Source organism: Triticum urartu, chromosome 7A, assembly GCF_056163025.1.
Source record: "Triticum urartu cultivar PI428250 chromosome 7A, HENAU_Tu73, whole genome shotgun sequence".
In the NCBI taxonomy this organism is placed as follows: Eukaryota; Viridiplantae; Streptophyta; class Magnoliopsida; order Poales; family Poaceae; genus Triticum; species Triticum urartu.
This window is the reverse complement of record NC_141879.1, coordinates 654,159,004-654,183,238: the sequence shown is the minus strand read 5'-3', so window position 1 is coordinate 654,183,238 and position 24,235 is coordinate 654,159,004. Positions and strand designations below refer to the sequence as shown.

Here is a 24,235-nt window from a genome sequence, read left to right as displayed (position 1 = left end):
TTTGCTGACGTCAACATGACATCAGCAGTTGACCTGGTCAAACTGACAGGTGGGTCCCGTTCGTCATTGACTGTTTAGTCTAATTAGGGTTTAATTAACTTAACAAATTGATTAGATTAATTAAATAGGATTAATTAACTTAATTAATTAATTAATTAATTATTTTAATTAATTATTTATTTATATATTTTTCTCTTTTTTAAAAAAATCATTTTCGTTCTAGGCGGGGCCCCAATGTGAGTGGCCTACAGGGGCCTATCGGGCACGCGGTTAGCGGGCACTGGGCGATGCGAGCACCCATCCCTGGAGCGGGTCGAGCGGCGTAGACGGGCGCCGGCGCCGGGCGACAACTGAGACCGCGGCGAGGGTGGCCGGAATGGGGCGGTGCCGGCGAAGGGCGGCGGCGTCGGCGATGCAGGGCAGTGGGGGAGGCAAGTGGGGTGCACGCGGGCCGGAGAGCACGCCGACGCGTCAGCGCAGTGGGACAGAGGTGGGAGGCGGGACGCGGGACGGCCGGGATGAGCTGCCGGCGGCAGCAGGCGCAACGCAGCAGCAAGGCAGAGCCGGCGAGGGGCGGTCAGCGTGGCGGGCCAGCGACAGCGAGCCGAGACCGGCGGGCAGCGAGTGAGGTCAGGGGCGCGCAGGGCGTCCCGTGCGCGAGCGGGAGGCATACGGGGCCGCAGCAGGGGAAGCAGCACAGGAGCAGAGCAGGCAGAGAGCGGCGCGGGCCGGCGCAAGGGCGAGCGCGTGGGACGACGCGGGCGCGGGCGAGACGTGGGCGAGCGGGGCCGCGGCTGTGGCCGCGTGGGCGCGCGCGTGCATGACTGCAGGGCGGCGTGAGGAGCAGAGGCCGCGGGCGGGGAGAGGGGTGCGCCGGAGTGGCAGTGCCGCTGGGGCGCAGCACCGGGCATGGGCGTGCGCAGGCGAGGGGAGCACGCGCGCTGTGGGTGAAGGCAGAGAAGGAGGAAGGCCTCATAGGGGGTGTAGGGCACGCGGCAGTGGGGGACGAGGAGGGTGACGGGGACGATTCGACGGAGAGGGGCAGGCCGGCGAGGTGGTCCGGCGCGGAAGCTCCGGGCGGCGTCAGGTGAGGGCGAGGCGGAGGCGAGCGGTCTCCTCCTCGATCCCGATCCAATCGGGAGAGGGGAGGAGATATTTTGCGCAGAGGGAGTGGGGGTGTCGATGGGTACTGGGGGAGTGGGGGTTTATGGGTGCGGGGTGGGCCGGCCTGGCGGCCTAGTGGGTTGAGGCCCAAGGGGGGCTTTCTCCTTTTCTTTTTTTTCTTTTTTGTTTTTGTATTTCCTTTTCTTTTATTTATTTTTTCCTTTTCTGTTTTATTTAGTTTAGGGCATTTAGGTATTTTGTAAAATTGTGTCTTCTACACCATAACTACCTATGCCATTTTTGGCACTGTCCGAACATTTTTGTTTCAACTTTCAAAAACTTTTGTTGTCTACCATTTTTTTTGAATTGATTTTTGAATCGGTTTGAAGTAACGAAAGTTTAGCAACAGTAATCAAAGATGACATGGCATCATTAGGAGAGTTTTACTGTAGCCTAATTATCCGGTCGTTACAAAATTATTCGAACAACAACATCCATATGATGAGTTTGAGGATCATGCATGACCTGACTTACAACACTTACAACAAAAGCAATATCTGGACGGGTGTGAGATAGATAAATTAACCACCCAACAAGTCTTTGATAGCGCTCTCGATCAACAAGCCCTCCATCTCCATCATGAAGACGATGATTTTGCTCAATTGGGGTAGGAGTCGAGCGACACCCAGACAATCCGGTCTTTGAGAGCAAATCTAAGACATATTTTCTTTGAGAGAGATAAATTCCCTTTGAGCTACGAGAGACTTCAATCCCAAGAAACTATCAAAGTAGCCCCAAGTCTTTGACCTCAAACTCTTGTGCCAATTGGAATTTTAACCAAGCAATCTCTTCAGAGTCATCCCCGGTGATAACAATATCATCAACATAAACTATTAAAATAGCAACATTCCTTGCATTACGTTTATAGAACAAAGTGTGATCCGCATTGCTTTGGTTATAACCCATTCGGAGCATTGCTCGCCGAAAACGATCAAACCAAGCGCGCGGGGATTGCTTCATGCCATACAAGGATCGATTTAAGCGTAGGACTTTACCTTTAGTTTGAGCAGTGCTAAAACCAGGTGGAATTTTCATATATATATATTTCCTCTTGAAGATCACCATGCAAGAATGCATTCTTCACATCTAGTTGGAATAAGTCCCACCCAAGGTTTGCTGCACATGCTATTAGAGTTCTTACCGAGTTCATTTTGCAACCGATGCGAATGTCTCATCATAGTCAATCCCATATGTTTGGGTATATCCCTTCGCTACTAGGCGAGCTTTGTACCATTCCACTTTACCGTCAGGATTTTGCTTGACCGTGTGCACCCACTTATAGCCCACCGGCTCTTTACCCATTGGCATCGTCACAAGCTCCCAAGTTCTATTTTTCTCCAAAGCTTTCATTTCCTCGATCATTGTTGTTTTCCACTTAGTGTCCTGCATGGCCTATCTCCAGTCTTTGGGTATGGATATAGAGTCAAGGGAAGCAATAAGACTTTTGAACAAAGGATTACAATTATCATAGGAGATGAACTTGGCGATGTCATGTTTGTGGCCACCATAATCCTTTAGATGTGGTGGTGTAACTAGATGTCTAACAGGCTTACGTAGAGCAATAGGAAGATCATGAACAATAGGAAGGTTTAGTATTACAGTAGAGGGTTCAGTGCCTTGCTCTAGTGTGTCTTGTATCACTGAATTAGGGGACGGTGACATGGAATCTGGAGACACCGGAGTGATGGGTTGTACAACATGTTCAGTAGATGACATGTCAGGTTCATGCCCCTCTTGAACACAGGAGTTGCTATTATTCTCACCCGGGTTCATCGTGTTTGTGTTTTCCTCCCCCTGTGTACCTGGCCCATATTGATGTGTGTCGCCAAGTGAAGGAACAGGGATGGAACGAATAATAACATCTCTACCAACAACATGCTCCCCCTCTCGACCAATCCTAGAAATAGGAGTGGTAGAGGAAGAAGGATGGCATGCACCAAAGGTAGGGGGATAAAATGAACCATTTTCACAAAAAGTCATCCATGCTCACAAAAAACGGCCGCTCAGCTGGGCGCCAACAGCGATAGCCTTTCTGAGTGGGAGAATACCCAACATAAATACAACAAACAACATGAGGATCAAGTTTTCCTACTGAATTTCTATAATCGTGTACAAAACAAACACATCCAAAAACTTTTGGTGGCAAAATAAAAGGATTCGAACCACTCAAACATTCAATTAGGGTTTTAAAATCCAGAATGTGTGAGGGCATAAGGCTTATCAAATATGCTGTTGTTTTAACTGCCTCACCCAAAGAAACTTTGGCACATGCATTGTAAACATGAGAGAACGTGCAACCTCCAACAAATGTCTATTTTTACGTTCAGCGACACCATTTTGAGAAGGAGTATCAACACATGTTGTTTGGTGTATAATGCCATTGGAGGAGAGAAAATAATCAAAATCATTATTAACATACTCAGTGCCATTGTCTGAACGAAAAAAATTCACCTTTGCATTATATTGGTTGCAGACCAAAGCGTAGAAATCTTTGAATGCGGAGAAAACATCACATTTTTGTTTGAGTAGGTAAAGCCAGGTACATCGACTAAAACCATCAATCAATGTTACAAACCAAGGTTCTCCCAAAAGAGAGGTTGTGACAGAAGGTCCCCAAACATCCGAGTGAATAATCTCAAAGGGAGTTTGACTTCTTTCACTACTAGTAGGATACGTGGCCCTTGTATGCTTAGCAAGTTCACATGCATCACATAAAAGCTTATCCTTGTAGCAAGAAGCAAACAAAGAGGGAAATACATGAGATAAAACATGGAAAGACAAATGGCCAAGTCTGCGGTCGAGTAATAGCAACTCATCTGTGGATGAGGTACATGCAGCAAGTGCAAGCGGGGCTGCAACATTGTCGAGGTAGTACAGACCATCACGCTCGGTGCCAGTCCCAAGTACCTTCCCTGTCTTTAGTTCCTGGCAGACACAAAAGAAAGGTTCAAACCAAGCTCTACAATTAAGCGAGTTCGTAATTGAACTAACAGAGAGAAGATTTACTGGTTAATCTGGAATATGTAAAACTAGGGTTAAAGATAAAGAAGGTGTACAGCTAATAGGTCCACTCCCCATTATAGCGGCTGAGGATCCATCAGCTATACGAACCCTATCTTTTCCTGATCTAGGAATATAAGAAGAGAACTCCTTAGGGGAACCTGTCATATGGTTAGTAGCTCTAGAATCTATTATCCAAGGAGAATATGCAGATTTAATTGGATGATGCGAGTAGTTCACACCTTGAGATGCATGGTAACTGGACACAGAGCCAACATGAGCTTCATTGGATGCAGCTAAGAGTTTTGATTTAAATTCCTTGAGAGCTTGTGCAGTTGCCGCTGATAATTCACTTGTGGATGAAGCGAGATGCACATGATCTTGCTTCTTCCCTCGGGCATCACCAAACTTGAGCCGGCCATGTCGTTGTTGCCACCCAGGTGGATATCCAATCAGGTCAAAACAATTCTTCTTTATGTGGCCAGTTTGCTTGATGTGATCACATGCTACCTCTGGTTTCCTCCTGTACTCAAACTTAGTAGAATTTGCTTGATCATTGTTAGAAGAAACAAAAGATGTAGCATGAGCATGTGAAGAGAGAGCAACACGAGTGTCAGCACTTGCATGTGGGGTCATGACGTGGTTTGATAACCGAATCTCCTCTTCAAGAACACTAGATACAACCTCATCAAGGGTGGGCCAATCTGGAGCGGAATAGATCATTTATCTTCGAAGATCAAACTCTTTGTTTAGCCCTTCTAGAAAAGTTTGAACAAGGAATGGGCTGAAACCATTCACGAAGAAGAGCCAAGTATTTTGGATCATTACACTTGAAAGGACGAAAAAACTCAAGGTCTCTGTATAACCTTTTCAGTTCACTGGCATAATCTGTTATAGACATCTCGCCTTGTTTAAGATTTCTCATCTCATGGAGCACCCTTGTCACTTGCATCTTGTTTGTTTTGCCAGAGAGTTGCTGTCCAATTTCCTTCCACACTTCTGCTGCAGTGTGTAGGTTCTCAACCTACTCACGAACTGAAGGCTCCATCAACCCCAACAACCACACCATAACACGCTGCTCATTCTGTTCCCATTGCTCCAACTCCAGTTTATCATCTGGTTTCACATAAGTGTCATTCAAAAAATGTTTGAGGCCATGAGAGCCTAAAATCAGAGTAGCATGTCGTGACTAACTGCAATAATTTCCAGGTCCAGAAAGCCTAACCAGGTTAGGCTCCAAAGTGATGGTTCCTTTAGATTTTTGTTGGGATTGCTCAACAAGCTGGGCAAATAACTTCTGCATACTCTCACATAAGTTGTCTACACTGGCGTCTCCCATCTTGTCTTTACTTTTATCTCCCATACAATCAAGTCACAACCAAATCACTAGTTCACAACACAGTCAGGTTCTAGAAAAACACAACACACTTATACTGACAGCAAACAAAGGATGAACTGTACTTGTAGTGCACACCTGAGCCAAATCGCGTGGAATAACCTAACCTTGCATCAATTGGACATCCAGCTAGCTAGCTAGCTAGCTAGCTTCTTGGATAGAGACAGCTCAATGAAGACATAGCAGCACCAAGCAATTTTTCAATGACAGCACAGACGCACCGTTCGGCGACGGGATACATCAGATTGGTGGTAGCTGCAGTCCTTGCCGCAACTTCCAGAACAAAACTAAGTCGGCGACGACGCAGTGATGCAACGACGGCCACGACGGCGCTCTACGGCACCTCGCAGACGAGAACGGCGCTCTACGGCACCTCGCAACCGATGACGGCGACGACAACACAAGCGGCGCTAGCTCCAGCCACGAATCACGGAAACACCGCACCGTGCTTGACCAAGCCGCAGCGAGATCATGCAGGATCAACCTGCTCCGATGCCATGTTGAGATTTGGAGATAATCGGATTTGAGTTCTAGGGATTTGACAGGAAGAACATGGGGAAAAACTCCAGGACCTTCGGCTCTATTCGAGCAGGCCCTCTTCTCTTATTATTGTGATTCTTACACTTTAGTCCTCTAGGATTTACATATTTACTTAGCTACATACAACTCGACATTAAACAATACATTGTTCAAAATGCCAACAAATGTAAGTTCAGGCATACCCATTCCCACAAAGGATTATCCCGTGCAGATAAACAACTTCCAAGATAGAAATCTTTTATGTCCTGATATAATTTCTTGATGAGCAATGCTTATCTAGAACCTAATACTAGTCAATAAGAATATTAGTTGCTTATAAAGCAAGCAACCACTGAGCATCAAAGAAATAGTTTGACATGAGCAACGGTCATACTTAGCAATTACCAATGAATAGTACTCCTCTATAAACTAACATAAGATCTTTTAGATCACGAGTAATCTAAAAGATCTTAAATTTAGTCAATAATATTTTCAGGTATTGCTTATTCATTTTAGCAAGGGCAACTGAAGTTAATTTCAACCAAACTTAATTGCCTCGATTAGTTGCTATACTCTTCGCTCCTCCTCCTCCAAGAAAGAAAGCTAGGGTTTCTGCCTCTCGCTGACGCCGCCGCAGGTCCGCCTCGTCTCCGATGGCCCTAGGGCCATGGGGGCGCGGTAGATCCTGCCAAGGGCCGGCGGGAGGGCTCCGTTTTCAGTCGTTTTTTCCTGTCTTGTTAGGGTTTGTGTTCTGGTCAGGAAGGCGAGACGGTGGCGGCTCCCTGAAGTTGGAAAAGGTCTCCCCGCCTAGCCCCCATTCCAGCGGTGCATCTAGCATCGTTCGTGGGCGTGTGGAAGTGTGTCTCCGGCGGACCTATCTTTGGTGGATTTGCCCGGATCTCGTCGTTGTTCATCTACGTTCGTGTGTCTTCGGGCAGAATCCTTCCAACCTACGTTATTCTTCATCGGCGGCGGTTGTTGTTCTGGTGCGCTGGTCCTATGGGGCCTTAGCACGCCGACTTCCCGACTGTCTACTACAACAAGTTGTGCCCAACTCCGGCGATGGAGGGGTGATAGCGAAGGCGCGCCTTCGGCTCGCTTCAGCGCTTGTAGTCGTAGCTAGATGGTTTACGGATCTGGATGTAATTTTTATTTCTGGTGTTCGTTGTACTGCCATGATTGAAGATGAATAGATTGAAAGTTTTTCCGTAAAAAAACTTAATTGCCTCATATCATGTAGCATAATAATTATATTTTTCTATGAGTGACAATCCAGTTGTTTTGACATCCATCGATCCGATTGGTCATTGGACTGCCTCGGTGCGGCACTGGTTCATGCACCTTTATATCTATGCATGTATTGCGTTCATTCCCTCCTTCACTCATAACAATTCCCCACATCAACATTTCCTCCTTCAGAGCTTATATTTGAAGTACAAGTTGACTACCCCTATTTATTTGCCTACCTTCCACTTGCCCTGCTTACTTATGCAAGCCACACCCATCGTTTACATCCATTTATTCTCAAACCATGGTAGTTCTAAACTTCTAATACACACAAACTTCAGACGTTCGGCCTTACAACCAAGAAGTTGAGACTAGTAATATCTCATGGCGGCATGTTGCCCTGTTCATTAGTCCGGCTTGGGAGGCGTCGGGATAAGCAGCTGTGTGAAAGTGCAAGCGTAGCCTTAGCTTGTCGAAAAACATGGTACACTGCTGCCTGTTTACACACGCCAAAGAGAGTAAGTGAGCTGACGGTCTTCGGAGTTTCTGTTCCGGCGAGCTGGCTCCATCACCCCCCTGTTGTGTGCACGGAGGGTGGTGGTTGTTGTGGCGGATGGTGCGTCGACCTAGGGGCATGGCCGGTGGAATCCACCGAATCTGACGTTGGGCTGCTCCGGAGAGAGGTGCTCGTCCGCCACTACATGAAATTTATTTCATGCAGCATGACAATTTTAGTTAGCACATCATGGAAAATTTATTTTTCATGCAACATGGCGAATATAGTTTTAGTTAATCATGGAAATTCTTATTGGATGATTCATGAAAATTTAGTCTGTTTCATAAGCAAACCCTGTTTGTTTTTGCCATGGGTATTTATTTTGTGGAGTACAAAATTGCCATATCACATGGAATGTATTTGCCATACTTCATGGCATTTTCCCCCTCCACCATAGCAAGTATTTTTTTACGAACCATGGCAACTTGAGTCAAATGGCATAGTTTTGCCATACTACATGGCAATTTCCCCCCCAGACCATGGCAATTATATTTTTACAAAGCATTGCAATTATTTTGAATGGTTTTTTTGTGTTTAGTACAATATTTTGGCCACATCGCATGAAAAAATAACTAAATGGAAATCTATTGATTGTTTACTATAATGTTATTTTGTCTTTTGTTTTCATGGCATTTTTTACTTTATTTTCTAGTCACATCTAAAAGTGGGTTCTTCTAGTCACATAAAAAACCAGAGCATGGCAAATTGTGGCTTTACTAGTCACATCTAAAAGTGGTTTTTTGTAGTCACACTAAAATCAGAGCATGGCAAATTATGGCTTTACTAGTCACATCCGTGAGTTAAGGTAAGGTTAATGTAATTGAGCGATTTTTTTGAATTTCAAATATTTGTTTTCTAATTAATGTGATTGAGTGATTTAAGGTAATATTAATTAATTTAGATTTGATCTTTAGAAATTGTTCGGCATTGATTCTACATTACTAAATAACTTGCGTCAGCATGGAAAGTTCTGATCTGTTCAGATTTCTTTCGTTGTGTGAGAGAGTGACAGGAAAATAAACCGATGAAGTGGGCAGAGGGGACGAAAAAAACCTGCAAAGGTGGGAGGAGGTACCAAAAAAACCATGAAAGGTGAGACAAAAAAACCCTGAAAACGAGACTACCACCTACTCCATTAATAACAGAGATCAATCAACGTGCCTCTTTTTTTATTAAAAAAACAATATTTAAAGTCAACATACTTCACTGATGGCATGTGCCAAAACGTTTGGCCTCCAAGAGGCTCCGCCAGTGCGCCTCCTCACGGACCCCCTTTGCTCTCCTGCTTCCTCTGCTCCTGTCCACGATCGGATTGTCCTCTCCTTCTGTCGATGAACAGATCTGAAACATGGCACCCTGGCCTTTGACTTTCTCGCCCCGCATGAATCGGCAGTTGTATTAATTAGAAATGGTTGCAGGGTTGACGGGCATTTGATGATGGTTATTCACCAGTCTTCAGAAGGACGAGCATGCAGTGAGGTGCGAGGAGGCCTGACTAGTGAGAGTGAATAGCGATGGGCGGAGTCACTGGCTGCTCCTGCCAGCTGCGCGGGGAGATGACCTGCCTTGGCCAACGGCGAGGACGAAGACAGGACGAGAGGCATGTGCAGTTGATTTTGTATAAGCATTATCATTTCTTTGCACTAAATTTGTACCTTCAAAATTACCCATGTTCTTGTTATTAGTTTTAGTAGCACGCCACTAATTAATTTCAACCTAGTGTTCTCGACGTGTATTCTATGGTAATGTGATCGACATAGTCTATAGCATGATGTACCATCTTTTATTTTTATGAGATTGGTGTTAGCTTTTGCTTCAATGGAGCATTGCCTAGTGCACTTTTCCCATATTATTGTCACCGTTGTCTTTACATGAGTACCCTCTAGTGCAGGACTCCAACGCATAGTCACAAACAAGCTTTAGTGCTCATTCAGTATTGAAATTTCGAACTTTACCGGGTGCATACACGCCAAAAAAAAATTGGCAAAGTGTCTCCCGAGTTTCACACCCAATGACATATATGACTCAGCTGACCATTAGTTTTCAAAGGCAAGTGTGGCGAGTCCTTTTTCACGGGTGCTCAGGAAATACTTTACCCTGTGCAAAATATAACAATAGGATAAATATAGTGCATTGACTGAAGACACTAGTATGACTGGGACGATTCTAAGGGGACCCCCCCCCCCCCACCCTCCTCTAACGATCTCGTTACCCCTAACAAGGGTTAGCCCGTAGGTTGCTACCAGCCGACCCGAGTTCGAGCCCCGATTCAAACGCGCGGTGCTCACGGAGTTTCTCCTATAAAAAAGCCAACGAGAAAAGAGAAAATAGCCCACGTGAAAGATAAAGAGTCTGGAAGCAATATGCACGACAACGAGCGAGTCCACAATGTACGCACGGTAGTTTCGTTTCCAATCTGCTTGTTCGTCGTTCCTTACGGCATGTACAATGGTTGATAAGACAGTCTTATCTTAAATCTTACATGTAATTTAGAGATGACAAAAAATATGTCTACAATGAATTATATCTTAGCCTAATCTTCAATAATTAGCAATTCCTTAAAACATGGTGAGACAAATTGTGCTTAGAGATCATCTCTTGTCTTATCTTAAATAAGAGAAGACAAGCCTTTTCTTACGAGTTCTCTCTCCCCCATCTCACCATTTCACTAGTAGAAAAAGGGTCAAATGTGAAGCACATTAGTGCCAGTTTGAATTTGAGCCGGCACTAATGTGACCATTAGTGTCGGTTCCAACGGCTAGGCGGGCGGACATCATTAGTACCGGTTCGTGGGCAACCTTTAGTACCGGTTCATGCCACGAACCGGTACTAATGAGGCTGTGTCAGGCTAGGGTCAGGCTCGGGCCCCACGAAGACCTTTAGTACCGGTTCATGTCATGAACCGGTACTAGAGTTTCTTTGTAAGCTGATTTTTAGTCTCACATCGCCAAGAGAGAGGGAATATGAGCGGTTTATAAGCCGTGAGTGCACAGACAATGATGAAGAGTTGCAATGCTCACCTGCATGTTGATTAGCTTCAAGCCTTACGGACTAGTATAGATTGCACTGAGCTATGTGCAGTGCAGTCTACACTATTCCGAATGGTTTGAATCAAATTAACCAGCATTGCACCTCTTTTTTATTTTTAATAACTTACTTGAACTCCGGACTTCTTTTGTGTTCAGTATGCAGCATTCAAAGCGACGTCATCAATTTCCAACATGTTCTGACATTATTTTTTGTTTTTTGGTCATTTACCTAATTGTTTAGAGAGCTAAATGACCGTGAAATTGAAAATCAGTACAAAATGAATCCTGAAAATGTTGAAACTTGCCATGGAATCATCATATCACCCGCATAGCATGCGCGAAAGAGTAGAGAGGGCCACGGCAAAAACTAGACGCACTTCGTGTACAAACTGGACAAACTCTTTCGGAGTATCAGGGTTTCGGACAAGAACTCATCTGTTACACGGCCACTTCAATGTTTTTTAAACTTATTTGAACTCCGGACTTTTTTTGTGTTCAGTATGCAGCATTCAAAACGACATCATCAATTTCCAACATGTTCTGACATCATTTGTTGTTTTTCGGTCATTTACCTAATTGTTTAGAGAGCTAAATGACCGTGAAATTGAAAATCAGTACAAAATGAATTCTGAAAATGTTGAAACTTGGCATTGTATCATCATATCACCCGCATAGCATGCGCGAAAGAGTAGAGAGGGTCACGGCAAAAACTGGACGCACTTCGTGTACAAACTGGACGAACTCTTTCGGAGTATCAGGGTTTCGGACGAGAACTCATCTGTTACACGGCCACTTCAATATTTTTTAAACTTATTTGAACTCCAGACTTTTTTTGTGTTCAGTATGCAGCATTCAAAGCGACGTCATCAATTTTCAACATGTTCTGACATCATTTGTTGTTTTTCGGTCATTTACCTAATTGTTTAGAGAGCTAAATGATCGTGAAATTGAAAATCACTACAAAATGAATCCTGAAAATGTTGAAACTTGGCATGGTATCATCATATCACCCGCATAGCATGCGCGAAAGAGTAGAGAGGGTCACGGCAAAAACTGGATGCACTTCGTGTACAAACTGGACAAACTCTTTCGGAGTATCAGGGTTTCGGACGAGAGAACTCATCTGTTACACGGCCACTTCAATGTTTTTTAAACTTATAAAAAACTATATAAAACACTATTAAAAAATAAATAGAAGAAAATAAATAATGCAAAAAAGAAAAAACTATATAAAAAATTTGTTGGCGCGCTGCTCAGTGGGCCTGCCAGACTTAGGGTGTGCAAATGCAGGCCCAGAAGGGCCAGCAGGCTCACAGGGCAGCGCGCCCTAATTAATTAGGCCAGAAGCCTGGTATATAGAGAAGCTCAAAGGAGCAGCCGCGGCTGGGTTTATAAACCAGTGCGGCTGCCCTTCGCTCGGCGAGGTGGGACTAAACATTGTGCACCGCCGGTGGCAGCGCACAACCTTTAGTACCGGTTGGTGGCTCCAACCGGTACTAAAGGGGGGGTCTTTAGTACCGGTTCGTGGCACGAACCGGTACTAAAGGGACCGTTTTCCGCCCCTTGGCCTGGCGAAAATAGGCCTTTAGTGCCGGTTGGTGGCTCCAACCGGCACTAAAGACCCCTCCTATATATATGGAATCTATGAAAAAATCAGTTTCGCCCACCAGTAGTTCTTCTCGATCCAAACTTCTCGCCGCGCTCGTCGCCCCATCGCGCGCCGCCCTCGCCACCCCCGCCGCCCGTCGTCGTCGTCACCGCCGTCGCCCCCGTACCTGTCGCCGCCGTCGCCGCCATCGCCCCCGCCACCCGTCGTCGCCGTCATCGGCCGCCCGACCCGTCGCCCCCGCCGCGCCCGTACGTCGCCGCCGCCTCTCGCCCGCCGCGCCCGTCCCCCCGTCGTCGCCCACCGCCGCCCGTACGCCGCCGCGCCCCGGTCGTACACACACACATAGAGACACACACACACACACCACACACACACACAAACACACACAGAGACACACACACACACACACCACACACACACATACACACACACATTGTTTTTACTTATTCTATTTTCTCTTGTTTAGATTAACGTTAGATAAATTGCGTAGATAATAATGTTAGAATAAGTTGAACTAGTTAAATTAGTATAGCTAGATATTAATTAGGTATATATATGAGATTTGAACTAGTTGAATTAACATAACTAGTTTATTTTTAGTATGAGAATTAATAGAACAAGTTTATTTTTAGTAAAAAAATTTAGGTATATGAGATTTGATGATCTAATCAAAATATTACTATATAGAATTACCTACTTTATTTTAGTAAGAAATTAATAAAACTAGTTTATTTTTAGTAAATCCTTAGTTGAACTAATAGAACTAGTTTATTTAGTTGAATTAATAGAACTAGTAAGTGTTTAATGTTTCACCTATATATGAACATATATGTTAGATATTAGATATAAATTATATGTTAGATATATATTTAATTTAGTTATATGAGATTTCATTATCTAATTAACAGAACTAGTTTAGTTGAATTAATTTGTTGAACTAGTTAGTTGAATTAGTTCAATTAATTAGGTATATTCTTCGTAAGTGCTTAGTTGAACTAGTTGAATTAACAGAATTAGTTGAATTAATAGAACTAATAAGTGTTTAATGTTTCACCTATGAACATAGGAATGTCGTCTGACGACGAACACGATTTCATTATGTGCGAATACTGCGAAGATCAGCGCTGCCTGTGCGGCAGAAATTTTCTAGTTGATTATAGACGCTTCAGCATCAAGCTGGATGAGAACTTTGAAGTGGATACAGTAAGTCACAACGACAAGTCTTTTTTCGTAATTAAGCATGACTTATGCTTCATTTGCTTCACCTTTTAATTTTAATTTTTCACTATTCTAATAGCATATCCCCTTCCATGCAAGAATTTTTGTCTTGGATAAGATAGGTTTCAGTCCTAACGAAACTATGAAGGTAAAAAGAGTTTACTTGAAGACCGAGCATGGTTATACCTTCAACATCAAATTATACAATGCAGACACATACACCTATTTTGAATACAAAACTTGGCAAGCACTATGCAAGGCTTATGCATTTGAGCCTGATATGGTTATCACCTTTGATATTCGTCTAGAAGATAATATTGAAGGTAATAGAGACATCTGGGTCGATGTGCAGACGCCTCCAGTTCTACCATTATGTGAGTTTCTCAACCATATTTATGTCTTCGATATGAGATTATTTGAACCAGTTGAATAATTAATAGATCTCAATTTATATTGACAGCTTACTTCAAATCAAGCAAACATGTCCGGCGCTTGGTAGACAGGACCGTCCGTTGTCCCGGGGCTGAACTAAACTGCGAGGAGACAAGTCATTATGTTTCATGGCTTGAGGATCTTGATGCTGTCAAGACAAATTTCTTTCCTGCACTTAGAAATGTTAGTACTCAGAACGTGCGATCAATAGTGTTCGTACTGAACTACGGTCACATATATTTAGGAAAGATGGTAAGATTTCTACTATTTCTCCTCAGTGCATCTTTTGCATATATTATTGTTTAAGCTAAACTTCATTGCTAAGTATGTTACTATACGATGTTCTTCAACAGGGACTCCCGATGAATGTTGTGTCTGATTGGATCGAGACTAAAGGTACCATAAATATTGTTAGCTTACGGCCAAGATATCCTACAATGCACTTTAGTGCATTCAGGATTTCTAATAGCGAGAAATGCTTAATAGTAAAAGACTGGAGCAAAATTATGAACGATCACAGAGAAATACTAGGGGGCAGCAATCAGAAGCGCAACCCACCATTAGGAGACAGGTTCATCTGCATGCTCCAATATGATGAATCAGCAAAGCTATACATGTTCTATGCTATTTTACCTAAGAGAGAGCAGCAGGAGTGATTAATTAGTTAGTTCATGCTCTTAGTACTTGTCCTCTCATGTCCGTGTTCTTCGTCCTGAACTTAATCTCAAAGAGTGATTTGCTTTTGTGGTGTTATGAACGCTTATAATATCATTACCATGTTGAACTCGATGATATCTTTGCTATGAAAACCATTGGTGATGATATATATGATGCAAGAGTTTTTATATTAATTAATATGATGATGATGATGACGAGTTATTATATCATTTATGAAAGTAATTGCATATTAGTTTTAACTGGATGGATTCTAGCTAAGTGATCAAGTATATGCCATATCCATATTACCTCGATCACTTACGTAGGTGATCAAATATATATAATATGGATATGACATATATTTGATGACTTAGCTAGGATCCACACGCATCCAGTCAAACTAATCACCTAATGATTTAACAACTCATTATAATGTAAAACAATCACTAAATTAAATTAAAAACACAAAATTAAAGTAAAAATAAAAAATAAAACCAAAACACACCAAAACATTTAGTAGCGGTTGGTGTTACCAACCGGTACTAATATCCTACGCGCCTACGGAGCTGGCTCGTGCCACGTGTTTGCCCTTTAGCACCGGTTCATGCTGAACCGGTACTAAAGGGGGGGGGGGGCTTTAGTGCCTACAATTTAGTGCCGGTTATCGAACCGGCACTAAAGCCCCTTACGAACTGGTGCTATTGCCCGGTTCTGCACTAGTGTTTATCCTATGTGACACTCCTAAGATAGCACCATTGTACATGCCCTTAGTTCCTGCGATTGGAAAAATTCGCTGCATCTAATCTCTCCACCCGCCTAGTAGATCATCCATCCTCTCTGCCAAATCTCTCCGTCCGCCGTGGAGGGAAGGCCTCCGTCCGATCGTTCCTGATGGCCAGACTCCCTGCCGTGCCGATCGGAAGACCGCAGACACATTCCGGCCGACTGCACACACACGGATAAGTGACCAGACGATCAAGAAAGGCCAGTTTATTTTCAGCATAAATTAGTCCGTGTCTTAGAATTTAATTGTATAAATATAGACATTAAAAACTGCAATTAGAAATTCTTGTATTGTCCAATTATGTGTGTGTAGACACGAAGAGGAAGAGAGCTCAGTCAATTGATGCCAATTGGTTCAAGCTCTCAGTCATATGAACATGATGCTAAGTTAAATGACGTGAACATGATTTCTAATCCTCTTTCAGTCTACACTTTATTTTGACGTGTGCCTTAGAAACCATAGAACTAGAAACGTAGAACAATAAAAAAAGTTCAGAAAAAATTGACGGCGTAGATGGATAGAGAGAGTGACTGACCCAGTCGTCCGATCTAAGAGAAACTAACGGCCAAGATGCACGATCTGCATCACATTCCTCCCACAAGGACGCTTCACTCGGATTGTGCGTTTCTGAGTTTGCCGAGTGTCTAAACACTCGACAACCTTTTTTTGTTTTTTATTTCTTTCCTTCTTTTATTTCTTTCTTTTCTTTAATTTTCGTTCTTCTATTCTCTTTTTTATTCGCTCTTATTTCTTTGCATTTTTTCCTTTTTCTTTTTCATTTCTATAAATTCTTGGATTCTTTCCTACCGGGTGGTGGAGTCCACACCTCCACGGGTAAAAATATCTATAAGAAAAATGTTATAGAAATGTGTTTAATGTAATAAATTAAAGCATATAAATGTGCTTAACATACTAAATCAAAAATGAAAAAAAAAAACTGAAAATGACATGTAACATGTAATGGTGTATCTTGAGTGCGGACTAAATTTCAAGGTCAACCGATGTAGAAACCGTCAATTTGCCTTGAAAGCTCACATGTTCCCTCTCGAAATCTAGAATCTTCCTCAGAGATGGTCTGTTTTATAATTTCTATACTTCAGAACTTTTGTGAAATGTTATCAAATTTGAACCAAACCTCTAGGTATCATATGTGGGCACCATGCGATGTTTCATGTTTGTTTAGACTTTATTTAAAAAAACCACTAAGCTCCATGTTCAAGGTCGATTCTTGGCACCCTCATGTTTAGATATGATTTCCTTTTCTTGGATAAGGCCACAAATAAGATTTTCCAAACCAATTTTACAAAAAAATTGGAGAAGAAAGAAGTTGTAACCCGCATCCGTTCGGAAGGAAGAAGATCATTATCCATCTTGAAAAAGATCAAACGATCAAGCACCAGGATATGAAGAGAGCCAATAGTTCTAGAGACAAAAACTCTCACACACCCTTCGCTGACACTAGATCGGGCGTTGTCATGATATGTATAGACCGGAGAGACCTTATTGAACACACCAATACCCGCACACCTCGTCAATTTCATTTTTTCGACGAAGGGTGGATTTTATTGATTCAAAATGAAGCATCAAGTGGATACAAACACAATGAGCACACACCCGGCCTCTGCATAGCTAGGATGCGTATATCCAACACCAACGCACACACACTAAAAAACTTGCCGGCAAAATGCAAAGTCATACAAGACCGAAGCTATGCCGAAGCAAGGAAAAAGAAAACCCAAAAGTGATCGACAACTTATGACAATGACCATATCTGCACCAACCATCTTTTGACAATAGAAGGACACCGAGATTCTTCAACAACAACGCCTTCATGAAGTGAACGACGCTCAAGCGCCTTTGTCACCGGATCCAACCAATAAAAGTCAGATTCTAGGTTTTCACCCTGAAGAAAAAGTCTGAGCAAATCTAAGGAATGCCTTCAACAAGGAAACGATGCAAAAACATCGTCATTGCTAGGTATAACCAACATGGGTCAGACCTTGGGTTTTCACCCCGAAGCTCCAGACCGTGTACTCAAGAAGCACCATCAATCGAAGTCAATCATGAATTGCGCCACCACTTTTTCACAATCCCAGCAACCACATGTGATGGGTTAGTTCCCTCTTCGCCGTCAATTTCATGAGGGAAACATAACATAAGGTTAAAAAATGGAACGGATGGACGAGTCCCTAGTCTTCTTGTCACCGATCAGGCCGTCAGACGGGGAAGAGGAGGAGGACTGATGCGGTGGCGTGGGGGAGAGCTTTGGCAGCAAGCAGCTAGGGTTAGGCATAAATGCCAACCTGCCTCGCATGGTTGATGAATTGATGTGTTATATGCATCGGATCAAGCATGATGGGCCAAATGTGCCCGGTCTAATTGATAGGCTGGTTGCTGCATTTCATCAATTGATCACAAATCAATACTCAATTAATTTCTCTCAAAATTCAATACTTAAAGGATATTTATGGCATATTGTTAATTTTACCTATTTCTTAGATTTCAGATTTTTCATTTTAATTTTTTAAAGTTTAAATATTTTGTATTGCCACATTTTTTTAGGAACTCAAAAGGCATTCGAGGTGTTTCAAAGATAATTCACATATTCCCTTTCATGGTACCCACTACATTTAATTCTGAAATCTGCAAATAAATACATTGGATACTGAATCAGGTTTTCCAAATTATATAACGGATTGAGATTCAAATTTGGAGGTTTATGCTTCTGAGCATTCGCACATGCTTCTCACTAAGTATGTGTGAAGTGGTTGTATATTCTTCTGTACTTTAGGTTGTATTGACTATCGAGTACTTAATTTACAGAAGAAGAGTGTGATGTAGACCTCCATACTCCTGGGGCCATCTATATTAGTGTGATAGTGTCCCCCCGTCACATGGGCATCGAGTGCCTCCTCCTACTTGCCCTTCTTATTTGTAGAAGTCCTTATCCTCCGTCTTCTCAATAATCTCTAGCCACATAGTAGTTTTATCGTCTAAAACAAATGCTTCAGTAGCTAGGTCCAGAACCTAGACTTATGCCTTGATTGTTAACCAGGATGGTGGGTTCATGTAAAGTTTTGCTAGTTGTCTGTTAGTTCGGCTTGGGAGGCACCGGGACAAATCACATCCGCCGAAGGCCTGTACATGATACGAACCTTGTCGTCGCAGCTACTTATATGGAGGGAAATAGGACATGGTCCAAATCACGTTCTAGATTTACGCTCATAGGTGGAATGCCACCTATGTTAAAATAGAAACTGGTCTCATGTCGACAAGTCTTCACCTTTGGATTTGCCGTAGCTTCCGTCAGGCAAGCATGTCATGGCTTTGTTTTTTCAGCGCCCCGCTCCCCTAACTTGTAAAGAAGCGCAGTCAGAGGTGTTGACTTTACTGCTCCATCCACGATCCAGTAGCATCAGACGTCTCTCCTCCCCTGCAGTATTCCAGTTGCATCAAAAACTCTGCATTCTCTCCTTGCTTCCAGTGGACGTGCTACCAGAACCAGAACTTCGTAGAAAAAGAGAATCAGGCTTGTACAACAAATACTTTAGAGAAGAGGAGGATGAAGCGTTTACCATTTTTGGCACTAAACGAAGCTGGTATGGTGTTAACAAACTTTAATGAGTATTTTTTTCGAAATAGAGGCAAAAGATTTGCCTCATCTATTAATTAAGAAGAGGATAGAGTTTGTTACAAGCGACCTAAAACAACGGCATGGATTATTACTCTTGCGACATGAGTGACCCTAGGTTTTTAGCCCCGGCAGTAACCCAAAGATTTGCCTCTGTCATGATGTTGTTGAGCAAAACGGTTGGTGGCGCGCTTTTGTTGCGGAAGACCCTTGCGTTCCTTTCGTTTCATACGGTCCATGAGATAAGCATGGTAAGCGAAGCCATGGCCTTCCTCTGAGTGGTGCCCGCGCTGGCACCACTTTCCCACCACTTCTGTACGGAGCCTTCCAAGTGTCAAGAAGTGACATCGAAGTTCTCAAGTCGTAATTTCTCTTTGACCAAGATCCAAAGCCTCAATGTGAAAAGACACTTGAAAAAAGAGGTGCGCGCCACACTCTTGCACTCTCTTGCAAAGACGACAGAGCCCACAATTTGTCCATCCCCGCTTGTCCAACCTATCGACGGTCCAAATGCGATCTTGAATAGCCAACCATGCGAAGAACATGACCTTTGGCGGCGCCCAATCCTTCCACACCATTTGGTCCAAAGAGGAGAAGGTCATGCCAAGGAATTGCGCCTTGTAGGAAGAGGCCGTGGAGTAGAGCTCATTTGTCGAATGTTTCCACACAATGCCATCGTCGGCACACTCATCAAGTTGTACAGCATGCACTAAACTCCAAAGGGTGAAGAACTGCCGAATGTGCTCAATGGATAGAGCGGTAGGAGGTTTGATCTTCAGGATCCATGCGTTGTTTTGGAGGGCCTCACGCATCATCCAATTCTTTCTCGAGGATGCATCAAAAATGAGCGGGGTGATCTTCTTGGGCGTACATCCAAGTAGCCAAGTGGTGTCCCAAAATGGAGTTCTTCCCCCGTTCCCTATTGTGATGGTTGTGGAGGCGTAGAAAAATTTCAAATTCTCCTCGTCGCACGGGTTTCCCATCCCAACCCACATCTTGCTTGGTTCCTTCCACTCATATCAAGGCCATCTCAAGCGCAAGGCGCGTGCAAACTTATCCGTGTTGAGCACCCCTAGACCACCATATTCACGTGGACGACAAACAATTTCCCAGATGACTTTGCATTTTGCCCCTGTCGTCTTGTCCGCACCGGCCCAAAGGAAAGCCCTTTCAAGCTTATTGACATTCCGAAGTGTAGATGCCGGTATGACAAGCAACGTGATGAAGTAGACCGCAAGGGAGGTAATTACCGACTTGACAAGGGTCGTCCGACCGATGGTGGTGATGTTTTTGCCCTCGTATGCAACCAGCCAGCTTGCCACCTTATCTTCAAGGAATTGAAGGTCGCCTTTCTTGAGCTGCCAAACTGAGAGAGGGAGGCCCAAGTACCGCATTGGGAAGGATGCTCGCGTCGCAGGCAGGTTTTGAAGAATGTGTCCCACGTTAAGGTGGCTGTATCGAATGGGCACGATTGAACTCTTATGGAAGTTTGTACATAGGCCTGTGATCTCCCCGAAACCATCCAAAATGGCCACAAGGTTGTCGATGTCCCTTTTGATTGGAGCCATAAAAACCGCTGCATCATCCGCGTAAAGGGAGGTCCGCACCATTACACCTCTCCCTCGAATCTTGTGAAGAATCTTCTTTCTCGTTGCCAACTCAAGGATTTGTTGAAGAGGATCTATGGCGATGACAAATAGAAGCGGGGAGATTGGGTCCCCTTGCCCAAGCCCCTTACCATGCTTGATGGGGGGCCCGACCATCCCATTTAAAAGGACCCTCGACGATGAGGAGCAAAGTAGGGCCGCTATCCAGTTCCCAAACTTGCTTGGAAAACCTTTCCGTTGAAGGAGATCAAGGAGGTACATCCACTTGACCGAGTCAAATGCCTTGCGAATATCAAGCATGAATAGGAGGGAAGGAGTCTTGCGCTTGTGAAGTCGGCGGGTAAGGTTTCGAACATACATGAAGTTGTCATGAATACTTCGCATCTTGATGAAGGCGCTTTGGGCGTTGGAAACAAGCTTGTTCATATGAGGGCCTAGCCGGATGGAGAGCACCTTCACAATAATCTTGGCGATCGCATGAATGAGACTAATTGTCCTATAGTCGGCCATTCCTTCCGCCCCTTCCTTCTTGGGCAATAGCACCACATTCGCGGAATTTAATCAATGGAGGTTAGACGTGTGGAGAGAGTCGAAGCAGGAAATGACTCTCATGACGTCGTGCTTGATGATATCCCAACACCTCTTAAAAAACACCCCCGTAAAGCCATCCGGTCCAGGCGCTTTATCACTTGGCATGTCATTGATGGCATCGTGGACCTCCTGCTCGGTCATGACGGAATCAAGATCATGCAAATCATGGGACTCCACATTGAGCTCATCCCAGTTGAAATCCTTCGAACATGGGTCCCCATTTTTCATGACATCAGAAAAGTGATCATGAACAATTTTTTCCTTCGCATGGTGCTCGGTGACCCAGCCTTGGTCATGTTTGAGTCTATATATGTGGTTCTTTCTTCTCCTTGCATTAATCCGATGGTGAAAGAATTTTGTGTTTGCATCACCTTCTTTAAGGTTGGACATTCTTGCGCATTGCCTCTTCCGAGCTCTTACAAGCACGGCCAAGCTCACTACTCTTTTTAAACCTACTTCTAAGGTCAATCTCCTCAGCGGAAAGCTGTCGGTCAATCTACTCTTTTTAAAAATGTCAAGACGAAGGATCACCAAAAGAGCAGCGTGTAATTGAACCTTAGATTTCGAGAAAAACCTCATGCTCCATTCTGCGAGCCTTATGGTCGCCTTTTTGAGCTTGTGGAACAATACTTGGTATGGCTCGGTGTGCGCGACATGCTCTTACCACGCCGCTAGGACCACGTCGTTGAACCCGGGCATGGATGCCCAAAAAACAACTTTAATGAGTATGATTATGTAGCAACAAGTACTAAGGTGGTGTTTGGTTCTCTAGTCCTAGGACTTTTTCTAGTCCCAACTAAAAAGTCCCTAGTCCCTAAAAAGTCCCTCACTGTTTGTTTCCAGAGACTAAAAGGTCCTAGTCCCTTCCTAGAGGTTATTAAATGACCATGTTGCCCCTAGTATATAGAAAAATAACAATCAAACAACATCATAGGGTGGCGGGCCAATGGGTGCATGGAGGAGCATTGTTGGAAAAGTCCCAAAAAGCCCTAAAAAGACTCTCAAGCCTCCTTGAGAGTCTTCTTCATTTAGTCCCAAATGCCTAGTTTAGTCCCTAAAAAGTCCCTCCCGTTTGATAAAAAAGTCTCTAAGAGGGACTTTTTCTAGTCCCTACACAAAAAAGTCCCTGGAAACAAACACCCCCTAAGTCAATAAGCATTTAAGTTGCTGAAAATGCAGCAAGCCATAGATAATAAAGAAACAATTTAATATGAGCAATCAAGCATACTTAGCAATCACCGGTAAATAGCTGTTAACCTAGGCCCTGTTTGGTTACAGGGACTATACTAGAAAAAGTATCTTTTAGTCCCTATGTAATCAAACAGGAGGGACTTTTTCTTTAGGGACTAAAAAAAGACTACTGGAGGGTCTTTTTTCTTTAGTTCCTGGGACTAAACAAAGTCTAGTTCCTTGCAACCAAACACCCCCTTAATATCTTACTCAATCATATTTTAGATATTGCTTATATATTAATTCTAGCAACACACCTCTAGTTAATTTCAACCTAGCGTTCTTGATGATCACTTAGTAGTTTTGTATCACCGACACAATCTATAGCTTAAAATTTCATTTTCCTGAGCGAACATTGATCTGATCTTTCTGGCATCCATCCATCCTATTTAGTGGGACAATAGTTCGTGCACCTTTCTCGATGTGTATATGCCTGCCTCCATTGCATTTATAGCCCTTCCTCAGTCCTCACTTCAATACAATTACATGCTTAAAATTACCCTGCTTTGTTGGAGTTATGTCAAATATAGTGTACAAGGTAGGTTACAGTTGGACTTGTAGTTGTATTGTGTTTAGATAGGACTAGCAAAAGGGCTCGTGCGTTGCAACGGGAGAAACAAATTATCACCCCTAGCATCTCCATCCTGCCTCCATCCTTGTTGTCATTTCTTTTCTTTATCATCATTGTTGGTCATGATGTTCACTACACAGCGAACGTTCCACGTAAGTTTGGAACCAATAAAGAATTGCATCGCCTGCATGGACAACCAATGAACGGTCACGTTTGAGATCACGACCACATCTGCACAATCTAATGCTTGTGCCTTGTGTTTGTGTTATCCGGATTTTACATCGTAATAGTTTAGTACCAGTATGTGAAGGACACAAACAACCACCAAATTTAACTTTAGTTTTAAAAAATCAATACTTTTTTTTTGCGGGCTAACACGATCAACACAAAAAACAGTGGACGTTGCAAGTTTGATTCCAGTCATGGTCAACTATTTTTTGCCTCATCTCCTAAATGAGATGGTGGGTTTGATTTGTTGGGGTGGGTCGCACGGATAGGTTGGGAGGGCACTGTTTTTTCTATTGGTGAAACGTTACGCGGACCAATGGGGTAGAGGCCAAGTGGCCCAGGGCAGACTATCGGTAGAATAGCCTAGCTCAGTATGAAGAAATGCCATGAACATAAGAAATGGGAGGACCAATAAGATTATACCTCTATTTATATAAATATAAAAAACAATATATATGCCCGTGGGTTACAACGGTAGAAACAATTGACATAAATTTAGCGAGGACTGTATGCACAAACATAATGTTTAATGTGTTATAAATTTGGCGCAAATTTAGTAAGGATTATAAGTACAAGAAAAACATGTCACGCTGTATGTTCCAATGAAAGAAAGAATGGCCTGAATTTAGTGAGGATCATGCAGGAAAAAGATGCCACATCATTTTTATTCACAAGATATAAATAAGGGCACTACACGCCTGCCATTGATTCCCGCACCTCCTTCAAAAAATCTTCAATTACCGTTTAATTCCTAACTTCTTTATTTCCCATGCAATTAGAGCCTAT

General features: G+C 43.4%; 1 protein-coding gene and 1 pseudogene across 1 annotated transcript; both read right to left on the bottom strand.

Annotated features, from left to right (window-relative positions):
* Positions 1 to 630: 630 nt before the first annotated feature.
* On the bottom strand, positions 631 to 5,527 carry LOC147961113 (uncharacterized; annotated as a pseudogene).
* A 14,051-nt stretch (positions 5,528 to 19,578) lies between these two features.
* On the bottom strand, positions 19,579 to 20,205 carry LOC147961112 (uncharacterized). The gene has a single exon (XM_087533681.1). The coding sequence runs from the start codon at positions 20,203 to 20,205 to the stop codon at positions 19,579 to 19,581; it is 627 nt and encodes a 208-aa protein (XP_087389807.1).
* Between the last annotated feature and the right edge of the window lie 4,030 nt (positions 20,206 to 24,235).